We start from the raw sequence: 22,490 nt of genomic DNA, 5'->3' as shown, positions 1-22,490 counted from the left end.
TCGCTGTCCTCCATTTCTGAAGAAATGTCCACAACCAAAATATTAACAGCTCTTTTGAGATGCTGAACAACCTTTATTTCCAGTATTTTCTCCGTACGTTTCATTTATTTCATGTTCTGTTTACAAGACCATAAGACAGGAACAGAAATGGCCATGTTAAGGAAAACATTGATTGGCATCCTTCCATCTGTGAGATGATGGGAATGGACTCTCTGAACTTTGTTGCGATCAGATGAGATCATTTGCTGCACTTCTTTCTGATGGCTGAACAAGCCGATTCAGGAAAGGCAAGTCTGGCACGAGTGCCACATGTTAAGTTGTCCCTTGCCAGTGGCACAGGATGATCTCTGCTGAGGCCTTGGGTCAGCTTTGTGCTTCTGAAACCACACTTTGTTGTGATGGCAAATTTCTACCCAAAGCTGGGAGAATGAAAACCCGAATCATTCTGAAAAACTTACTACTATCACATGTGTGACAGCCGCTAAGGTGCCATCTCCTGCCATTAGCGTTCGAAGAAGTACTCCATTTGTACAAAATGTCAGCAATGTCTTTGGTGAAACCCTGAAACAAAAATAATTTTGTATGAGAAAACTTATTACGTCAAGAGAACAAACTTTTAGTGTTTAGCAGTCTCTTCAATTATACCTGCTCTCCAGTCGAATCTGATAACCGATAGTCTGCCCAATCTTCTCACCCCTCTCTGCAGCAACCCTTTCTGCCACAGCAATAGCTGCCAGTCGCCTGGGTTGAGTACAAAATATACGGCAGGGTATTCCATTCTTGTAACAGTCATCCAGAAGGAACTGGGGAATCTGAAAAATAATGCAATAAAGAGTGAACAAAGCTACTCAAAATTAATAGACAAACTCAATAAATTAGCAACACTGCAGCAAAAGTATTTGGAAATATCAAGAATATTGCACTCTCGACTTTGTATTTTGTGACCACATGATTTTCAAAAAAAAAAAATAGATCCAGTACCATATTTTCCAAAAAGGCAAAAATCAAACCAGCATTAAAAAACAGCAATGTAAACTTTTGTCTTTAATAATGAGAACAAGTGCAACAGAAGTGCTGAAAATTATGAAAATACCAAAAGGATAATTATCCACAACAGTAAATGAATTATTATTATTTTTAAAACATTTTATGAAGGCATTTATGATTTTATAACAATAAACAATACAAATACAAATGTGCACATAGTTCAATGCATAACACATTCCCCCCATTGTTCCCGCCTACTCTAAACACAAAATAACCTAACTCACCCTACACCCTAACCGCCCCTCCCCCTCTTATTGAATCTGCTGACAGTTTAGCTTTCTCAGAGGAAGTCGATAAACGGCTTCCACTTCCGGATGAACCCTAACGTTGATCCTCTCAGGGCAAACTTAATTTTCTCAAGTCTGAGAAACCTAGCCACGTCACTAATCCAAACCACTGATTTTGGGGGCTTCGAGTCCCTCCATGCTAATAAGATCCGTCTCCAGGCTACCAAGGAGGCAAAGGCCAAACCGTCAGGCTCTCTCGCCCCCTGGACTCCCTGATCTTATGACACTCCGAAAATCGCCACCTCTGGACTCGGCGCCACCCTTGTTTTTAGTACCGTGTTCATGACATCCACAAATCCCTGCCAGTATCCCTTAAGCTTTGGGCATTCCCAAAACATATGGACATGGTTTGCTGCCCTTCCGCACACCTCACACACTTGTTCTCTATCCCAAAATACTTGCTCATCCGGGCCACAGTCATGTATGCCCGGTGAACCATCTTGAATTGTATCAGGCTGAGCCTGGCACATGATGTTGACCCTGCTCAGAGCATCCTCCCACAGACCCACCTCTACCTCCCCTCCCAGCTCATCTTCCCATTTATGCTTTAGCTCACCTATCTGAGTTTCCTCCCACTCCAGGACTTCTTTATAGATATCCAAAACCTTCCCCTCCCCCACACCCGTTTTAGAAACTACCTTGTCCTGTATACCCTGTGGCGGTCCCGCAACCTGCCTTTGCACAAAAACCCTTATCTGCAGATATTGAAACCCATTTCCTCCCGGCAATTCAAACTCCTCCTCCAAATCCTCTAAACATGGAACGCTCCCATCAATAAATAGATCCCCCAGCCTCTCAATCCCTGCTCTCTGCCACCCCATAAACCCTCCATGTAGCCTCCCCAGGACAAGCCGGTGATTACCACAAATTGGAGCCCACACCGACGCTCCTTCCACTCCCATGTGCTTCCACCACAGAATCTCCCCCATCCCCCCCTAACGCGTCAGAAATGTGTAGGAGTAGGTCGCCTGAATATAATGAGACCCTGTGTTCCACCAGCCCCCCCACCCCAGACTAGCCCCTTCCAGTCCTTTGAAGCTCTCAGCACCATCGCCAATAGCTCTATGGCCAAGGCAAACAACAGTGGGGAGACAGGACATCCTTGCCTTGTCCCTCGGTGCAATTTAAAGTAGTCCAAACTCAGTCGATTCGTCCGCATACTCTCCACCGGTGCCTGGTAAAGCAACCGAACCCAGTCAATAAAGCCCTGCCCAAACCCAAACTGTCCCAGGACCTCCCACAGATAATTCCATTCCACACGGTCGAAAGGCCTTTTCCATGTCCATAGCGATCACTATCCTCGGAAGGCATCATGATCACATTTAGGAGTCTTCTACTGTTGGCCGTTAGCTGCCTGCCTTTAACAAACCCGGTCTGGTCTTCCCCTATCACCTCCGGAACACAGTCCTCTATCCTGGAGGCCAAAACTTTGGCCAGCAATTTGGCATCGACATTCAGTAGGGAGATTGGTCTGTATGACCCACATTGCTCTGGGTCCTTCTCCTGCTTCAGGATCAATGATATCGAAGCCTGCGACATTGTTTTTTTAAATAAATTTAGAGTGCCCAATTAAGAGGCAATTTAGTGTGGCCAATCCACCTAACCTGAACATCTTTGGGTTGTGGGGGTGAAACCCACGCAGAAATGGGGAGAATGTGCAAACTCCGCACGGAAGTGACCCAGGGCCGGGATTCGAACCCGGGTCCTCAGCGCTGCAGTCCCAGTGCTAACCACTGCGCCACATGCCGCCCCAGTCTGCAACATTGTTGGGGGAAGGACACCTCACTCCCTAGCCTCATTAAATGCCCTCACCAGCAGCGGGCCCAGCATCCCAGAGAATTTCTTGTAGAATTCCACCGGGTAGCCATCCGGTCCTGGGACCTTGCCCTACTGCATGGCCTCCAATCCCTCTACTACTTCTACAATCCCGATTGGGGCTTCCAAACCCTCTACTAACCCTTCCTCCACCTTCGGAAACTCCAACCCTTCCAAAAACTGCCTCGTTCCCCCCCCCCCCCCCCCCCATCCCAGCTGGGGGTTCCGACTCATACAGCCGACTGCAAAACTCCTTAAACACCCGATTCACCCCTGCTGGGTCCAAGACCGTGTTCCCCCCCTCTGTCCTTCACTCTTCCTAAGCTGGTGTGCTAGCATCCTACTGGCCTTTTCACCATACTCATATACCGCCCCCTTCGCCTTGCTCAACTGTCCCATCGCCTTTCCTGTAGATAGCAGATCAAACTCCATCTGCAGCTTCTGTCGCTCCTTCAACAACCCCACCTCTGGGGCTTCAGAATACCTTCTATCCACCCTCACCAGCCTATCCATCTCTACCCGCTCCACCTTCTCCCTATGAGCCTGTATCAAAATTAGCTCCCCCCCAGTCACTGCCTTCAGCGCTTCCCATACCGTTGCTTCCGAAACTTCCCCCGTATCATTTATCTCCAAATAATTCTGGGAGGCCTCCCTCACCCGTCCGCACACCTCCTCATCCGCTAACAGTCCTACATCCAACCTCCATTGCGGGTGCTGAGTAAATGAATTATTTGCATAATATAATCTGCATACAGTTATACTGAAAACAGCAAATTTAAAAAACACCATTACATAAACCTTAAACTTCCTGTTCTTGGTGTGCATATAGATAAGGTAGATAGTCAACATCTTTTCCCAAAGGTAGAGGAGTCTAAAACTAGAGGGCACAGGTTTAAGGCGAGAGGGGAGAGATACAAAAGGGTCCAGAGGGACAATTGTTTCACACAGAGGGTGGTGAGTGTCTGGGACGAGCTGCCAGAGGCAGTAGTAGAGTCAGGTACAATTTTGTCTTTTGAAAAGCATTTAGACAGCTATATGGGAAAGATGGTTGTAGAGGGATATGGGTCAAATGAGGGCAGTTAGGACTAGCTTAGTGGTAAAAACTGGGCGGCATGGACAAGTTGGGCCGAAGGGCCTGTTTCCGTGCTGTAAACCTCTATGACTCTATATTCTATTTTTGGAATCTAAGGCAAAATATTAACTTTTTTGTGGGAAGAGTGAATAGGAACATAGGACTTTGTAGAGTAGGCCGTTCAGCCGGTCAAGCCTGCTCTAACATTCAGTAAAATCATGACTGATCTGGTTGTGTTCTAAACTTCATTTTTCAGTCTACCCAAAAACCCTTGATTCCCTTGTATATCAAAAATCTGCACAGCTCTGTCTTGACTAAATTCAATGGCCCAGCCTACACAGCTTTCTGGGGAAGTGAACGTGACATACCTACAGAGAAAAAAAAATCCTCATCTCAGTCTTAAACAGGAGGCCTCTTATTCTTAAAAGTATCTCCCCTAGTTCTCATCTCCCAAAAATGAAAGCATGCTCTCAGTATCTACCCCTTCAAATCCCCTCAGGGATTGTTTCAATAAGATCACCTCTTATTCTTCTAAACTCCAATGGGTTTCGGCTCAATCTGTTCAATCTTCATAAGATATCCCTTCATCCAGAAATGAGTCAAGTAAGCCTTCTCTGTGCTAGTTCTAACTTCTCTGTGCTACTTCTAACGCAATTATCGCCGAAATCTTCCGCTCTCATTTGTGGCTGGGATTTTTTGGTGCCGCTGAAGGAGTGAATGGAATTTTGGCTGGAACGTCAGATTTTCCGTCCTCGCTCATAATGAGACCCGAGAATCCCGCCCTATATCTTTTTTCAAATAAGGAAACCAATACTGTACATAGTGTTCCATATGTGGTTTCACCAAGGCCCTTACAGTTGCAGTAAAACATCCCTACTTTTATATTCCATTCCCCTTGCAATAAACGTCAAAATTCCATTTGCCTTCTTAATCACTTATTGGTACATAGAACATACAGTGCAGAAGGAGGCCGCCCGGCCCATCGAGCCCACACCGACCCACCCAAGCCCTCTCCTCCATCCCATCCCCGCAACCCGACAACCCCATCTAACCTTTTTTGGACATTAAGGGCAATTTAGCATAGCCAATCCACCTAACCTGCACGTCTTTGGACTGTGGGAGGAAACTGGAGCACCCGGAGGAAACCCACGCAGACATGGGGAGAACGTGCAGACTCCGCACAGACAGTGACCCAACGGGGAATTGAACCTGGGACCCTGGAGTTGTGAAGCCACAATGCTAACCCCTGTGCTACCATGCTGCACATGCATACTAACGTTTTGTGATACATGCACCAGGACACCCAGATCCCTCTGTAGCCCAGGGTTCTGCAATCTCTCTCCATTTAAACAGGAGACCACTTTTCTATTCCTCCAGCCAAAGTGGAAAAGTTCACATTTACCCCAATATTTTGCTCCATCTGCCAAATCTGTGCCCACATTCCTAACCTGTCTATTGCAGACTACTTCCTACTGACAACTCGTTTTCTACCTTTGCGATGTCATCGGCAAATTTAGCAACAATACATTCAGTCCCTTCATCCAAATCATCAATGCAGATTGTAAATAGTTGAGGCTGCAGTACCAATCTCTATGGGACTACACTAGTTACAGCTTGCAAGCCCAAAAAAGACCCATTCTTCCTGACTCTGCTTCCTGTTATCTAACCAATTCTTTGTCCATGCCAATGTTACTCCCTACACCATATAATCTTGTAGAATAAGCTTTGGTGTGAGGCCTTATCGAATGTCTTCTGAAAATCCAAGTACACCACATCTACAGGTTCTTCTTTATCCAGCTTGTTTGTTACTTCCTCAACAAAAATATAATGAATTTAAATACAATTTCTCTTTCACAAAACCATGTTGGCTCTGCCTGATGACATCATGATTTTCCAAGTAACCTGTCCCTTAATGGTGAATTCTAGCAATTTCCCTATGACAGATACAAGGCTAATTGGCCTGTTAATCCTGCTTTCTGTCTCCTTTCTTTCTTGAATAAAGGTATGACATTAGCGATTTTCCAATCCACTGGGACCCTTCCAGAACCTAAGGAATTTGGAAGACTATAATCAATGCATCTACTATTTCTCTGGCCAGTTCCTTTAGACCCAAGGGTGCAGGCCATCTGGTCATGAGAACTGGTCAGCCTTTACGTCTAATAGTTTTCCCAGCACTTTATTTTTTACTAGTGATGGTGATTGTTTTTAAATTTCTCCTTCCCTTTCATCGCTTGATTTTTCAAGTATTGTTGGGAAGTTTTCCAAGTCATCTAAGTGAGACACACACAGAATATCTGTTCAATGCCTTTATTTCCTGGTTTTCTATTAATTCCCAGACTAGCTCACTACAAGATCAACACTAGCTTTAGTTACTTTTCCTATTTAAATACTTGGAGGAACCCTTACTATCTTGTTTTTATATTACTAGCTAGTGTTCTCTCAAGCTCTTTTTTCTCCTTCATTTTTGTTTGTCATTCTTTGCTGGTTCTTAAAATTTGACCAATCTTCTAACCTGCAGTGTTTCTTTCAATTTGAAACTATCCTTAACTTCCTTATTCGGCAATGGACAATGCATCCTTCTCAAAGAGTCTTTCTTTCTCACTGGGATTAATCTTTGCTGAGAGTTGTGAAATATCTCCTTAAACGTCTGCCACTCCACCTCTACTGTCGTACCTTTTAACCTAGTTTCCCAATTGACTTTAAGTAGATCTGCTTTCATACCCTACAATTACCTTTATTTAGTTTTTTTAAATTATGTTTATTGAAACATTACATTTAACAAAATAACACAACAAAGTTTGAAAGTAATACAGCACCCAAAGCAAGGAACGAAAAACAAATACAGCTTAACCCGCATGAGCAAAGCATGGAATAGGAAAACAAAATCACAACTGGTTTAATACCAACACTCAGTAATTGAACACAATCTTTTCTTTCAGGATTCCAAACACCTGCACTCATGTAGGAGCAGGGAACAGATATGTCATACCCACCCTCGTTAACGTGAAAGAAAATGCACAAGAACCCAGATCTCGGAGGAGTTACAGGCATACTGTGTAGCGGAACAAAACAGCAAACCCTGGCCCAGGGCAGAACCACAATTATAACAAAAGGAAAATACCATGATATGAGGCACAAGTTGGCTATGAACGATTGAGAAACTTTACTTAAAGGGATGACTGTGGATAGGCAATGGCAAATATTCAAGGAGCGCATGGTGGAACAGCAACAATTGTTTATTCCTGTCCGGCACAAAAGTAAAATGGAAAAAGATGGTCAATCTATAGTTTAGAAGGGAAATTAGAGGGCCCAGCCAGCGATGTCCACATCCCATAAATTAATTTTTTTCAAAAACAGATACCAGAAATGTTGGGAAATGCAGGGTTTAGTGAGAGGGAGGAACTGAAGGAGATCAATATTAGTAGAGAAATGGTGTTGGCAAAATTGATGGGATTGAAGACTGATAAATATCCAGGGCCCGATAATCTACATCCAAGAGTTCTTAAGGAAGTGGCTACAGAAATAGTCGGTGCATTGGTGGTCAGTGTCCAGAGATGACGGGACTGTCATATGAGGAGAGATTAACTAGGTTTGGATTGTTCTCGCTAGAGTTCAGAAGAATTGGGGGGGATATCAAAGAGACATATAAAATTCTAACAGGACTAGACAGGGTAGATGCAGGGAAGATGTTACCAATGATGGGTGTGTCCAGAACCAGGAGTCACAGCCTGAGAATTCAGGGTAAACCATTTCAGAAAGCGAGGAGACATTTCTTCACCCAAAGAGTGGTGACCCTGTGGAATTCATTACCACAGGAAGTAGTTGGTGCTAAAACATTGAATATATCCAAGAGGCAGCTAGATATAGCACTTGGGGAGAATGGGATCAGAGGCTATGGGAAGAAAGCAGGATTAGGCTACTGAGTTGGATGATCAGCCATGATCGTGATAAATGGTGAAGCAGGCTCGAAGGGCCAAAATGCATCCTCCTGCTCCTATGTGTCTATGTGATCCTATAGACTCTTGAACAGTCCCTACAGACTGGAAGGTAGATAACGTAACTCCACTATTTAACAAGGGAGGTAGAGAGAAAACAGGGAATTATAGACTAAGTAAGCTGGATATCAGTCGTGGGGAAATTCTAGAATCCATTGTCAAATATTTTGTAGCAGAGCACTTAGAAAACTAACAGGATCAGACAAAGTTAGCATGGATTTATGAAGGGAAATCATGCTCGACAAATCTACTAGAATTTTTTGAGGATGTAACTAATAGAGTTGATAAGAGGGAGCCAAGAGATATAGTTTATTTGGACTTTCAGAAAGCTTTTGACAAAGTGCCACATAAGAGATTAGTATGTAAAATTAAAGCGCATGGGAATAGGGGCAGTTTATCGAGAAAACTGGTTGTCAGACAAAAAATAGAGTAGGAACCAACAAGTCTTTTTCAAATTGGCAGGCAGTAACTAGTGGAGTACTGTAGGGATCGGTGCTTGGACCCCAGCTATTTGCAATATATATTAATGATTTAAAGAGGGAACAAAATGTAATATCGCCAAATTTGCAGATGACACAAAGTTTGGTGGAAGGGTAAGCTGTGAGCAGGATGCAGAGTTGAGTAAGTGGGCAAATGAATGGCAGATGCAGTATAATTTGGTGAAATGAGAGATTATCCTCTTTGGTAGCAAAAACGGGAACACAGACTATTATTTGAATGACCATACATTAGGAGGGGGGGAATGTGCAACGAAACCTGGGTATCCTCGTACACCAGTCGCTGAAGGTAAGCATGCAGATACAGCAGAGGGTAAAGAAGGAAAATTGTATGCTGGCCGCCATAGCGAGAGGATTAGAACACAGCAAAGGGATGCCCTGTTCCAATTATACAGGGCCTTGGTGAGGTCACACCTGGAAGATTGTGAGATGTTTTGATATCCTTATTTACAGAAAGACATTCTTGCTCTGGAGAGAGTGCAGCAAAGGTTTACCAGACTGATCCAGCGATGGCAGGATGGACGTATGAGAGAGATTGAGTCAGCTAGGATTGTATTCACTGGAGTTCAGAAGAATGAGGAGGGATCTCATATAAACCTATAAAATTCTAACAGGACTATACAGGGTAGATGCAGGATGTTCCCAATGGCAGGGGAGTCCAAAGCCAGGGGTCACAGTCTAAGGATACAGGTAATGCATTTAAAACTGAGGTGAGAAGAAATATCTTCACCCAAGAGTGATGAGCCTGTGGAATTCACGACCACAGAAAATAATCGAGACTAAAACATGGTATGCTTTCAAGGAGTTAGATACAGCACTTGGGACGAAGGTGATCAACGGATATGTGGAAATGGGGGGGGGGGGGGGGGGCGGAAGAAGGTGGGATTAGGCTATTGAGTTGGATATCAGCCATGCTCATAATGAATGGCAGAGCAGGCTCAAAGAGCCGAATCGCCTCCTCCTGCTTTTATTTTCTATGTTTCTTTGAGAGGAAGAGAGGACTGGCAACAGTAATAGTATATTCATATTATGGTCAGGCCCACCAGGCCTCCAAAGGCCCTAGAACTGATCCCTTTGTTGCTCCAGGTGTATATGAATGATTTGGAAGAAAGTGTAGCTGGTCTGATTAGTAAGTTCGCAGACGACACAAAAATTGGTGGAGTTATGGATAGTGAAGAGAATTGTAAGAGGATACAGCAGGATATAAAGTGGTTGGAGTCTTGGGCGTAGTAATGGCAGATGGAGTTTAATCCGGACAAGTGTGAGGTAATGTACTTTGGAAGGTCCAACTTTGGAGACAGCCTGATAGAAGTCTACAAGATTATGAGTGGCATGGACAGAGTAGATAGTCAGATGCCTAGTGTAGGAGAGTCAAGTACCAGGGCACATGGGTTTAAAGTGAATGGGGAAAAGTTTAGAACTGATGTGCAAGGCAAGTTTTTTTTGTTTTGTTTTTTTACACAGAGGGTGGTAAATCTATGGAACATGCTGTCTGGGGCGGTGGTGGGAGCAGGTACAATAGCAGCATTTAAGGGGCATCTAGACAAATATATGAATAGGATGAGAATGGAAGAATACGGACTCCGTAAGTACATACACTTTTAGTTTAGGCAGGTACATGGTTGGCGCAGGAATGGAGGGCCGAAGGGCCTGTTCTTGTGCTGTATTGTTCTTTGTTCACTGCAGATGCTGCCCCCACCCCCCAATCCACTTGCAAGTCCACCCAGTGCGGCGTGTGGTCTGAAATCACGATTGCCGAGTACCCCAGGTCGACGAGCCCCGCCAGCAGTGCCTTGTCCACCACAAAATAATCAATCCGTGAGTACACCACGTGCACATGGGATAAGTACGAGAACTCCTTTGCCCTCAGCCACCGAAAACCTCCACGGATCTACCCCCTACCATGCGCTCCATGAACCCCTTCAGCTCCTTTGCCACCCTCCCCGACCTGTCCAACCCTGGTTCAATAACAGTGTTAAAATCCCCTCCCATGATCAGCCGGTACGAGTCCAGGTCCGGGATCTTCCCCTGGACCCACCTCATGAACTCCACATTGTCCCAGTTCGGGGCATAGACATTCACCAAGACCACTGGCATCCCCTCCAACTTCCCACTCACCATCACAAACCTCCCTCCAGAATCTGCTACAATATTCACCAGCTTGAATGCCACCCGTTTGTTTATCAGCACCGCCACCCCTCGCATCTTCATATTTAATCCCAAATGGAAGACTTGCCCTACCCACCCTTTCCTTAGCCTAGTCTGATCCCCGATCTTCAAGTGTGTTTCTTGCAAAAAGGCCATGTCCGCCTTCAAGCTCCTCAAGTGCACAAACACATGCGACCGTTTAACTGGCCCATTCAGCCCCCTCACATTCCATATGACCAACCTCGTATGTCCACCGTCACCACCTCCCTTCTTGCTGCCCCGCAGCAACCACACCTGTGTCAGCAGTCCATCCCCTAATCAAAACAACAAACCCATCGCCCTCTGATACGCTAGCCTCCTGCTCACCCTCCACTGCGCTCCCGTTAACTAGTCCCCCCAGCTTGCCTGACTGCCCCCGCCAATGGCGCCAAACCTCCTACCCCCCCCAACTGATTCCCCTCCCCTACGTTCCCCAAACATCCCGCACAGAACCCAGCAAGACCCCTCAACAACAACAAAAAAAAAAAAAAAAAGAGGTTTTCCCATAATCAAAAAACAAAAGGCAACAGAAACAAAAAAGGTAGAGAAAAAAGCCAACATCTCCTCACACCTCAATATCCACCTTCTCCTGCCAGTCCATTGCCCCTTAAAAGACTCTGGTGTCTCAAAATATGTTCTCGGCTGTTATGAATCACCCTGAGGTGGGCTGCATATATCATCCCAAACTTTACCCCCTTCTTAAAGAGGACAGCCTTCACTCGATTAAACTCGCTCTCCTCTTTGCAAATTTCGCGCCCAAGTCATGGTGCACCCGGAGCTCATTACCTTCCCAGGTACACCTCCTCGTCTGCCATACCCACTGCAATATCTTCTCCTTGTCGTGGAATCAGTGGAACCGCACCACCATCGCCCTCGGCGGCTCGTTCGCCTGTGGCTTCCTCATCAGCGCCACATGTGCTTGGTCAACCTCCAGGGGCCGGTCAAAGGCCCCTTCCCCATCAGCTTCTCCAACATCTTGGCTACATATCAGCCAGCATCCACTCCCTCGAAGCCCTCGAGTATCCCTACGATTCTTAGGTTTTGCCTCCGGGAGCGGTTCTCCAGATCCTCCATCTTCGTCTTTAGCCGCTTCTGGGTCTCCGGCATCATCCCGAACTCGGCCGCCAAAGAGGCAAGTTGCTCCTCGTGCTCCCCCATCTCTTCCTCCACCTTCTGAATGGCCTGGCCCTGGGACTCCAGTCTCTGTTCCATCCGATCAATTCCAGTTTTTTGTGGTTCTACCGCCTTGGCTCGGATATCTTGGGCTTCCCTCCTCTGCCGGGTGAACCTCTCATTGAAGAAGTCCACCAGCTTATCCATTGTCCACTGAACAGGCAGGGCTGGCCCTTTACCCCCCGCCCGCCATCTTCACCTGTGGCGCATGAAGAATTTCTTGCTCCAACAGTTCCCTTCTTCACGACCCACTTCTGGTCCATGAATCCATCCACCAGCACCACCAGTGGAGTTTAACTTCCCTCGACCACCTCTACATCTTTTTCCACCAAAACATCCGCCCAACAAACGGGCAAAAGGACCAAAAAAACTGCCTCGATGGGAGCTGCCAAATGTGCAACCACTCACTCCATGGCCTCCACCGCTGAGAGTTATGAAATATCTCCTTAAATGTCTGCCACTGCATTTCTATTGTCGTACCTTTTAACATAGTTTCTCAATTCACTATAGTTAGATCTGCTGCCATCTTGTGGCAGCACAGTGGTTAGCACTGCTGCCTCACAGTGCCAGGGACCCATGTTTGATTCCGACTTTAGAGTGACCGTCTGTGTGGAGTTTGCACGTTCGCCCAGGGTGTTCCGGTTTCCTCCCACAGTCCAAAGGTGTGCAGGTTAACTGGATTGGCCATGATCAATGCACAAAGTTATGGGGAAAGGGTGGGGAAGTTGGCTATTTGGAGGGTCGGTGCAGATTCCATGGGCTTAATTGCTCCTCCTGCATTGTAGGGATTCTATGTTCTAACCACAAGTCAGATTGCAGGAAATTTGGATGTCCATTTTTAATCGGGGGTGGGGGGGCGGGGGGGAAAAATCACATTCTAAATTAAGCTAGAGACCTTCATAGGAAGATCTTAGGAAGAACAGGCAAAAAGGAAAAGAGGTGGTCTTGCATTGATAATAAGGGATGGGATCAGTACATTAGTAAGGAATAATCTCAGACCAGAGATTCGCCGATCAGAAGCACAAAATGTGGAATCTGTTTGGGTGGGGCTAAGAAACAGCAAGGGGCAGAACACATTGGTATATAAGCCACCAAACACTTCCGGGTGCGGCGATGACCAGCTAAGTCGCACGTTTCGGCAGCTCCCGTTGGAACGGACTTTTGGGCTCTTGATAGGAGTCCCAACGGCAATTTAAACAGCCAAAAGCACTGTGCAGTAAACCAGAAGGGAATCCCCCCGGACACGCATGGATAAGGGAGAGGATAGCGGCCGGATTGCGGAGGATCCTCTGGAGCAGCGGCAAGGAAAGGAAGCTCAAAGCAAGATGGCGTCGGAAGGTGGCCGTTTGTTATGGGGCCCGGACCTACAAGAGTTCCTGCGGCGCTGTGTGGAAGAGCTGAAGAAGGAGTTGAAGAAGGAGCTGTTGGCCCCGATATTACAGGCGATTGAAGGGCTAAAGGAGGAGCAGAGGACCCAAGAGCTGGAGCTTCGGGTCGTGAAGGCAAAGGCTGCTGAAAATGAAGATGAAATACAGGGCCTGGTGGTGAAGACAGAGACGCACGAGGCACAGCACAAAAGGTGTGTGGAAAGGTTGGAAGTACTGGAGAATAATTCGAGGAGGAAGAATTTAAGAGTCCTGGGTCTTCCCGAAGGCGCAGAAGGGGCGGACGTCAGGACATATGTGAGCACGATGCTTCACTCGCTAATGGGATCGGAGGCCCCGACGGGCCCTTTGGAGGTGGAGGGAGCTTATCGAGTTCTGGCGCGAAGACCGAAGGCTGGAGAAATACCTCGAGCTATAGTGGTGAGGTTTCTCCGCTACAATGACAGAGAGACGGTCCTCAGATGGGCGAAAAAACTCGGGAGCTGTAGGTGGGAGAACGCGGTGATCCGCGTATACCAGGATTGGAGTGCGGAGGTGGCGAGAAGGAGGGCAAGTTTTAATCGGGCTAAGGCGGTGCTTCACAAAAAGAAGATCCAGTTTGGAATGTTGCAACCGGCGAGATGGTGGGTCACACACCAAGGGAAGCACCACTACTTTGAGACGGCAGAAGAGGCGTGGACATTTATTGAGGAGGAGAAGCTGGAATAGTCTGGCGAGAGAAAGAGCTTTTGGGACAAAGTGGTGGGGTGATTATGTGGGGCGAGAAAGGCGGGGGGTGGGGGGGATGATTTTTCAATTTGTTAATTTTGCGATCCTGTAACTTTTCTCTCTTCCCCATGTTGGGGGGGGAAAGAGTATGAGGAACTGTGGGCGCCAGCCATTAGGGGTGGGGCCGAGTGGGAAACGCGGGCTTTGTTCCCGCGCTATGGTAATTATGGCGGGAACAGGGACGCAGGAAGGAGGGGGCCTCGCACAGTGGGGGCCGAGGACAAGGAGGGAAGCCGAGGTCAGCCAGAGTTCGCTGACTTCTGGGAGCAACATGGGGGGTGCAACTACGCTAGAGGGGGATCTAGCGGAGGGGGGGGCGTTAACTGGGTTGCTGCTGCTAAGGGGAAGGGGGAGCGGTTATGGGATGGGGTGGTCGAGGCGGGAGGGCGCCATCGGGGGGATATACGGGTACGTGGGAACCGGGTGAGGAGCTGGGTTAAAAAAGGGGGTGGCTAGTCGACAAGGGGGGGGTAAAGAGCCCCCCAAACCGGCTGATCACGTGGAACGTGAGAGGGCTGAACGGGCCGATTAAAAGGGCACGGGTACTCGCACACCTAAAGAAATTAAAGGCAGATGTGGTTATGTTGCAGGAGACGCAGCTGCAACTGATAGACCAGGTCAGACTACGTAAAGGATGGGTGGGGCAGGTGTTTCATTCGGGTTTAGATGCGAAGAACAGGGGGGGTGGCTATTTTAGTGGGGAAACGGGTACTGTTTGAGGCAAAGACCATAGTGGCGGATAGTGGGGGTAGATATGTGATGGTGAGTGGCAGATTGCAAGGGGAGGCGGTGGTTCTCGTGAACGTATACGCCCCGATCTGGGATGATGCAAATTTTATGAGGCGTATGTTGGGACATATCCCGGACCTGGAGGCGGGAAAGTTGGTAATGGGGGGAGACCTCAATACGGTGCTTGATCCAGGGCTGGACCGGTCGAGGTCCAGGACCGGGAGGAGGCTGGCAGCGGCCAGGGTGCTCAAGGACTTCATGGAGCAGATGGGAGGGGTAGACCCCTGGAGATTTAGTAGGCCTAGGAGTAAGGAGTTCTCATTTTTCTCCCATGTTCACAAAGTATACTCACGGATAGACTTTTGTCGTCTTGGGAAGGGCACTGATTCTGAAGGTGGCAGGGACGGAATATACGGCCATAGCCATTTCGGACCACGCTCCACACTGGGTAGACCTGGAGGTAGGAGAGGAAAAAGAACAGCACCCACTCTGGAGAATGGATATGGGCTTATTGGCGGATGAGGGGGTATGTTTAAGGGCGAGGGGGTGTATTGAAAGGTACTTGGAGCTTAATGACAATGGAGAGGTTCAGGTGGGAGTGGTCTGTGAGGCGTTGAAGGCGGTGGACAGAGGGGAACTGATATCCATAAGGGCACATAAAGGGAAGCAAGAGGGTAAAGAAAGGGAGCGAGTGTTGAAAGAACTTTTGAGGGTGGACAGGCAATATGCGGAGGCATCGGAGGAGGGACTGTACAGGGGAAGACAAAGGCTACATGTGGAATTTGACCTGCTGACCACGGGTAAGGCAGAGGCACAGTGGAGGAGGGCACAGGGTGTACAGTATGAGTATGGAGAGAAGGCAGGTCGACTACTGGCCCACCAATTGAGGAAGAGGGGAGCAGCGAGGGAGATAGGTGGTGTGAGAGATGAGGAGGGAGAGATGGAACGGGGAGCGGAGAGAGTGAATGGAGTGTTCAAGGCATTTTATGAAAGATTATATGAAGCTCAGCCCCCGGAAGGGAAGGAGAGAATGATGTGCTTTCTGGATCAGCTGGAATTTCCTAAGGTGGAGGAGCAGGAGAGGGCGGGACTGGGAGCACAGATTGAGATGGAGGAGGTGATAAAAGGGATTGGGAGCATGCAGGCGGGGAAGGCCCTGGGACCGGACTGATTCCCGGTGGAATTTTATAGGAAATATATGGACCTACTGGCCCCGCTTTTGACGAGAACCTTTAATGAGGCCAGGGAAAGGGGGCAGCTGCCCCCGACTATGTCGGAGGCAACGATATTGCTCCTTTTGAAGAAGGAAAAAGACCCGCTGCAGTGTGGGTCCTACAGGCCCATTTCCCTTTTAAATGTAGATGCTAAGCTCCTGGCCAAGGTGATGGCGACGAGGATAGAGGACTGTGTCCCGGGGGTGGTCCACGAGGATCAAACTGGGTTCGTTAAGGGGAGACAGCTGAGCACGAACGTACGGAGGTTGCTAGGGGTAATGATGATGCCCCCACCAGAGGGGGAGGCGGAGATAGTGGTGGCGATGGACGCCGAGAAAGCATTCAACAGCGTGGAGTGGGATTATCTGTGGGAGGTGCTGAGGAGATTTGGTTTTGGAGAAGGGTTTATCGGATGGGTATAGCTGCTGTATAGGGCCCCGGTGGCGAGCGTGGTCACGAACAGACAGAGGTCTGACTACTTCCGTCTTCATAGAGGGAGGAGAACACCGGGTATCTTTGTATGCAGATGATTTATTGCTGTATGTTGCGACCCAGTGGAGGGGATGCCTGAGATAATGCAGACACTCAGGGAGTTTGGGGAATTTTCGGGGTACAAATTGAATATGGGGAAGAGTGAGTTGTTTGTGGTGCATCCGGGGGAGCAGAGCAGGGGAATAGATGACTTACCGCTGAGGAAGGTAACAAGAGATTTCCGGTACTTAGGGATTCAGATAGCCAGGAGTTGGGGAACCTTACATAGGCTTAATTTAACAAGATTAGTGGAACAGATGGAGGAGGATTTTAAGAGATGGGACATGGTGCCCGTCACTGGTGGGTAGGGTGCAGGCGGTCAAAATGGTAGTCCTCCCGAGATTCCTTTTTGTGTTTCAGTGCCTTCCGGTGATGGTCACGAAGGCTTTTTTCAAGAAAATTGAGAAAAGTGTCATGAGTTGTGTGTGGGCCGGGAAGACCCTGAGAGTGGGGAGGGGGTTCTTGCAGCGTAGCAGGGATTTGGGGGGGGGGGGCTGGCACTACCGAGCCTAAGCGAATACTACTGGGCCGCCAATATCTCAATGGTGTGTAAGTGGATGGGAGAAGGGGAGGGAGCAGCATGGAAGAGATTGGAGATGGCGTCCTGCAAAGGAACCAGCCTACAAGCAATGGTGACGGCGCCGTTGCCGTTCTCCCCGAAGAAATACACCACAAGTCCAGTGGTGGTGGCAACACTAAAAATTTGGGGACAGTGGAGACGACATAGAGGAAGGACGGGAGCCTCGGTGCGGTCCCCGATAAGAAATAACCATAGGTTTGTCCCGGGGAGAATGGATGGGGGATTTGGAGCATGGCAGAGAGCTGGGGTTGTGCAACTGAGAGATCTGTTCGTAGACGGGACGTTTGCGAGTCTGGGAGCGCTGACGGAAAAATATGGGTTGCCCCAAGGGAATGCATTTCGGTACATGCAACGGAGGGCTTTTGCGAGGCAGCAGGTGAGGGAATTCCCGCAGCTCACGACGCAGGAGATTCAAGATAGAGTCATCTCAGGGACATGGGTGGGGGATGGTAGGGTGTCGGATATATACAGGGAAATGAGGGACGAGGGGGAGATCATGGTGGATGAGCTGAAGGGGAAATGGGAAGAGGAGCTGGGGGAAGAGATTGAGGAGGGGCTGTGGGCTGATGCCCTACATAGGGTAAACTCGTCGTCCTCGTGCGCCAGGCTAAGCCTGATACAATTCAAGGTTTTACACAGGGTGCATATGACCGGAGCAAGGCTCAGTAAATTTTTCGGGGTAGAGGATAGGTGTGGGAGATGCTTGAGAAGCCCAGCGAACCACACCCACATGTTTTGGTCATGCCCGGCACTGCAGGGGTTCTGGGTGGGGGTGGCAAAGGTGCTTTCGAAGGTGGTGGGGGTCCGGGTCGAGCCAGGCTGGGGGTTGGCTATATTCGGGGTTGCAGAAGAGCCGGGAGTGCAGGAGGCGAAAGAGGCTGATGTCTTGGCCTTTACGTCCCTAGTAGCCCGGCGAAGGATGTTGCTTATGTGGAAGGAAGCCAAACCCCCGGGCATGAAGACCTGGATAAATGACATGGCAGGGTTTATAAAACTAGAACAGATAAAGTTCGCACTAAGGGGTTCGGCTCAAGGGTTCACCAGGCGGTGGCAACCGTTCATTGACTACCTCGCAGAACGATAAAGGAAATGGGAAGGTAACAGCAGCAACCCAGGGGGAGGGGGGCTCGGGCGGGTCCTCAGGGGTGTTTTTGTATAGATATTTGTACTAGGTTATGTATAATGGATTGTTTGATTTTATTTTTGGAGAGTTATTATTTTTGTTATGGCAGTTGCCATTTAGTTTATATATTATTTATTTATTAAAACGGCCACTGTTATTTATATTGTTTTATTGTTGTAAAAAGGAAAACCTTTGTATTGTTTTGTTTGGCCGAAAAATTTGAATAAAATATATTTTTTAAATATATATAAATATATAAGCCACCAAACAGTAGTGGTAGTGTGGGGCATGGTTTTACTTGGGAGACTAAAGAAGCAGGTGGCATGGGTAATACAGTAATCATGGGTCACTTCAATGTACATATAGACTGGGTAAACGAATGAGCACTAATGCGGTGGAGGAAGGGTTTCTGGAGTGTGCTTTTCTAGAGGAGTATGTTGAGGAACCATCTAAAGGTTTAAATCTAGTATTATGGAACAAAAAAGGGCTAATTAATAATCTTGTTGCAAAAGAACCATTAAGGACCATAACATGATAGAATTTTACATTATGTTTGAAAGTGAGGTAGTTCAATCTGAAGCCAGGCTGTTAAATTTGAAGAAAGGAAATTAGGAAGATATGAGGGGCAAATTGGTAGAGGTGGATTGGAAAATACATTAAAAAGGTATAATGGCACACAATGGATTGTCTTTAAATAATTAAAACAGTTTACAGCAATTATACATTCCTTGAAGTCAGTCAACTGTGACTAACAAAGGAAGTTAAGGATTGTACAGGACTGAAAGAAAATCCAAGTGTATAAATCTGAAAGAAAATGCCAATAAAGTGGTCAGAAATAGGCATAAACCAGCGTATTGGGATCATTCGGAATACAGCAAAGGTCGAGGACAAAGAAACCAATAACGAAAGGAAGAATAGAACATGAAAGCAAACTAGCAAAAAACATTATAAAACAACCGTAAAATCTTATGTAGGTGGGTAAAAAGGAAACACCTGGATAAGACAAATGAGGGTCCACTATGGGCAAATTCAGGAGAATTTATAATGGGGAGTAGAGATATGGCAGAGAAACTAAATAATTACTGTGTCTGTACAAAAACATCTCCCAGAATTAGAGATCCAAGGAACTCAGGAGAATGAGTAATTGAAGGAAATTCATATTAGTGAGAAGGTTCTCTTGGAGAAATGAATGGGACTGATGAGTCCCCAGGACCTGATAATGTATTGAAGTTACAGAGATAGTGGATGCATTGGTGATCATGTTCCAAAATTGTTCTGATTCTGGAACAGTTCCTGCAGATTGGTAGTTAACAAATGTCACTCCATTGTTTAAGAAGGGAGGGATAGAGAAAACTGGGAACTACAGACAGTTAGCCCTACATCTGTAATAGGGGAAATGCTGGAATCTGTTATAAGGAATGTGACAAATGGACACTTGGGATAATAAAGCTTAGAAAGGCATAGTCAATATGGATTTATGAATGGGAAATCATGTTTGATTAACCCAAATGTTTTTTTTTTAGGATGTTACTAACATAATTGATAAAGGGAAGTCAGTGGACATAAGAATTTTCAAAAGGTTTTCAATAAGGTCATCCGCAGGAGGTTGGTTTGCAAAATTAAAGCACTTGGGCTAGAGGTAATATACTAGTATGGGCTAAGGATTGGTTAACAGGCAGAAAACAGAGTAGGAAAGAACAGGTCATTCTCAGTTTGGCAGGTTGTGACTAGTAGGGTACCACAAGGCTCAGTATTTGAGGACCCAACTGTTTGCAATATATATCAATGATATGTATATGGGGACCAGATGTAATATTTCAAGTTTGCAGATAACACAAAACTAGGTGGAAGTGGGTGTTGTGAGGAAGATGCAAAGTGACTTCAAGGGGATTTAGACAGACTTAGAAGTAAGTGGGCAACAATATGGCAGATGGAGTATTGGGTGGAAAAATGTGAGATTATCCATTTTGGTAGGATGTGCAAAGCATTTCTTAAATGGTGAGAGATTCAAAAGTGTAGATGTACAAAGGGACCAGAGTGTCCTCGTCAATAAGTCACTGAAAGCTAACTTGAAGGTGCAGTAAGCAATTAGAACGGCATGTTAGCAAGAGGTTTTGAGGACAGGAGAGGCAAAGTTTTGTTTTAATGACACAGAACCTTGGTTAGACTGAAGCTGGAGTAGTGTGCGCAGTTTTGGTCCTGTTACCTCAAAGAATATTATTGCCATAAAGGGATTTCAACGAACCAGACTTATCATAGGATCACAGAATTTATAGTGCCGAAGGATGCCATTCGGCCTGTCGAATCTGCATTGGCCCTTGGAAAGAGCACTCTACTTAAGTTTATGCCTCCATCCTATCCCCATAACCCAGTAACCCCACCTAACTTTTTGGATACTTTGGAAACTAAGGGGCACTTTAGTATGTCCAATCCACCCAAACTGCACACCCCTGGACCATGAGAGGAAACTAGAGCACCCGGAGGAAACCAACGCAGACATGGGGAGAAAGCGCAAACTGCACACAGACAGCCACCCAAGGCCAGAACTGAACCCGGGTCCCCGGAGCAGTGAAACCTGTTGCCAGGATGGCAGGCCTGTCTTATGGAGAGCAATTGGGGAAATTGGGCCTATAGTCTCTGGAATTTCAAAGAATGAGGGGTGATCTCATTGGAACGTACAAAATGTTTAAAGGGATAGACAGGATAGATGTTTCTCCTGATTGGGAAGTCTAGAACCAGGGAACATAATTTCAAAGTAAGTGGGAAACTATTTAGGACCGAGGTGGCAAAGCAAAAATGTAATCAGAGGGTTGTGAATCTTTGGAATTTCCTACACCAGGTATTCCCTACATCAGAGAGCTCTGGAAGCTCAGATATTGAGTACTTTTAAAGTAGGCATTAACAGTTTTGTATGGCATTTACCGATTTCTACCAATTATATAAAAAGGGATATGGAGATAGTGTGGGGAAAAAGGGATTGCACTGGATGATCAGCCATGATCATATTGAATGGTAGAGTAGGTTCAATGGTATGAATGGTCTACTCCTTCTATGTTCCTACACTTGTTGAAACAGGAAGATGATACATTTATTCGTGAAAATAACTTTAGAAATCAATTTCTTTCAAGATAACATTAACAATACAATTGCAATACTTAGGAGTCTATAAACCATTAAGAAGCCCACATCGCTGATGTTTTGGTGTGCCGAAAATAGAATGCACAATGCCACTGTACAAAATCCAAGAGTTGAAGCACAAGTTTACAAAAACCAAAGCACAGTAGCCTAAGTCAACTCGTTATCAGTATGCAAAAAGCAGTGGATATAAAATGGGGATTTGTACTGCACAAAAATTAACACAAGTGGCCCAAAGTCACAAAATGCACAACATTCTCCTGACAAATGTCCCAACTTACAAAGCTAGCATGTAAAACCAAGCATTGATAGATTTAGATTACCCCATTTAACAGTCATTGCACTCAGAAATGCTCTTTGTAAATTGCTTTGATGCACTTTGATAATAAGTATTGACAAATTAAGGGGACACACCTGTGTAGTTTTTCCAGATCCTGTTTCTCCAATTATTAAAATCACTCTGTTCTCTTTTATGATTTTCACAATTTCATCTCGCTTTTCAAAAACAGGTAAAGACTGTCGAAAGGCATCTAATTCAGAATCTCCACGTTTTGGTGGAACTTGAGGAATTCCATTGTTGAGTCTACCACTGGTCTTATTCATCTCTCTGTTGTTTTCTAGGAGGGAAAAATATGGAACCAACTAAAGGAGCTTGACAATTAACATGAGAAAAAAATAACACATCTTACAAAATATTACAATGCATACAGACTTGTGCAAAATGAACCTGAAAAAATATAAATACATATATTTTAACTAAAAGTAAGATAAAGTCGCCATAGTCCCAGATGACCATAGGCTGCTTTCCCCTTTGAGGGAGAGCTGACTGGTGGTGGTTTAACCAGAGGATCACCACACCTCAGGAGAGGGGCAAGGTTGAGAAGGCGGGCCTTCATGAATAACCTGAGCCGATACAGGAATTGAACCTGCACTTCTGGCCTTGCTCTGTATC

The 22,490-nt window shown here is 46.4% G+C and overlaps 1 protein-coding gene across 8 annotated transcripts in view; it reads right to left on the bottom strand.

Annotated features, from left to right (window-relative positions):
• ythdc2 (YTH domain containing 2) overlaps window positions 1-22,490 on the bottom strand; it is a 227,156-nt gene that overhangs the window by 161,888 nt on the left and 42,778 nt on the right. For all 8 annotated transcript variants that reach the window (XM_072516464.1, XM_072516459.1, XM_072516461.1 and 5 more), the window contains 3 exons: window positions 21,953-22,155; window positions 646-812; window positions 459-561 (listed from right to left, as the gene is read on the bottom strand). In XM_072516464.1, coding sequence (XP_072372565.1) covers window positions 459-561; window positions 646-812; window positions 21,953-22,155 — 473 coding nt within the window. The remainder of the gene's footprint in view (window positions 1-458; window positions 562-645; window positions 813-21,952; window positions 22,156-22,490) is intronic.

This window comes from Scyliorhinus torazame, chromosome 9, assembly GCF_047496885.1.
Source record: "Scyliorhinus torazame isolate Kashiwa2021f chromosome 9, sScyTor2.1, whole genome shotgun sequence".
NCBI lineage: Eukaryota > Metazoa > Chordata > Chondrichthyes > Carcharhiniformes > Scyliorhinidae > Scyliorhinus > Scyliorhinus torazame.
The sequence above is the reverse complement of the archived record's forward strand: the minus strand, read 5'-3'. Positions and strand labels throughout refer to the sequence as shown.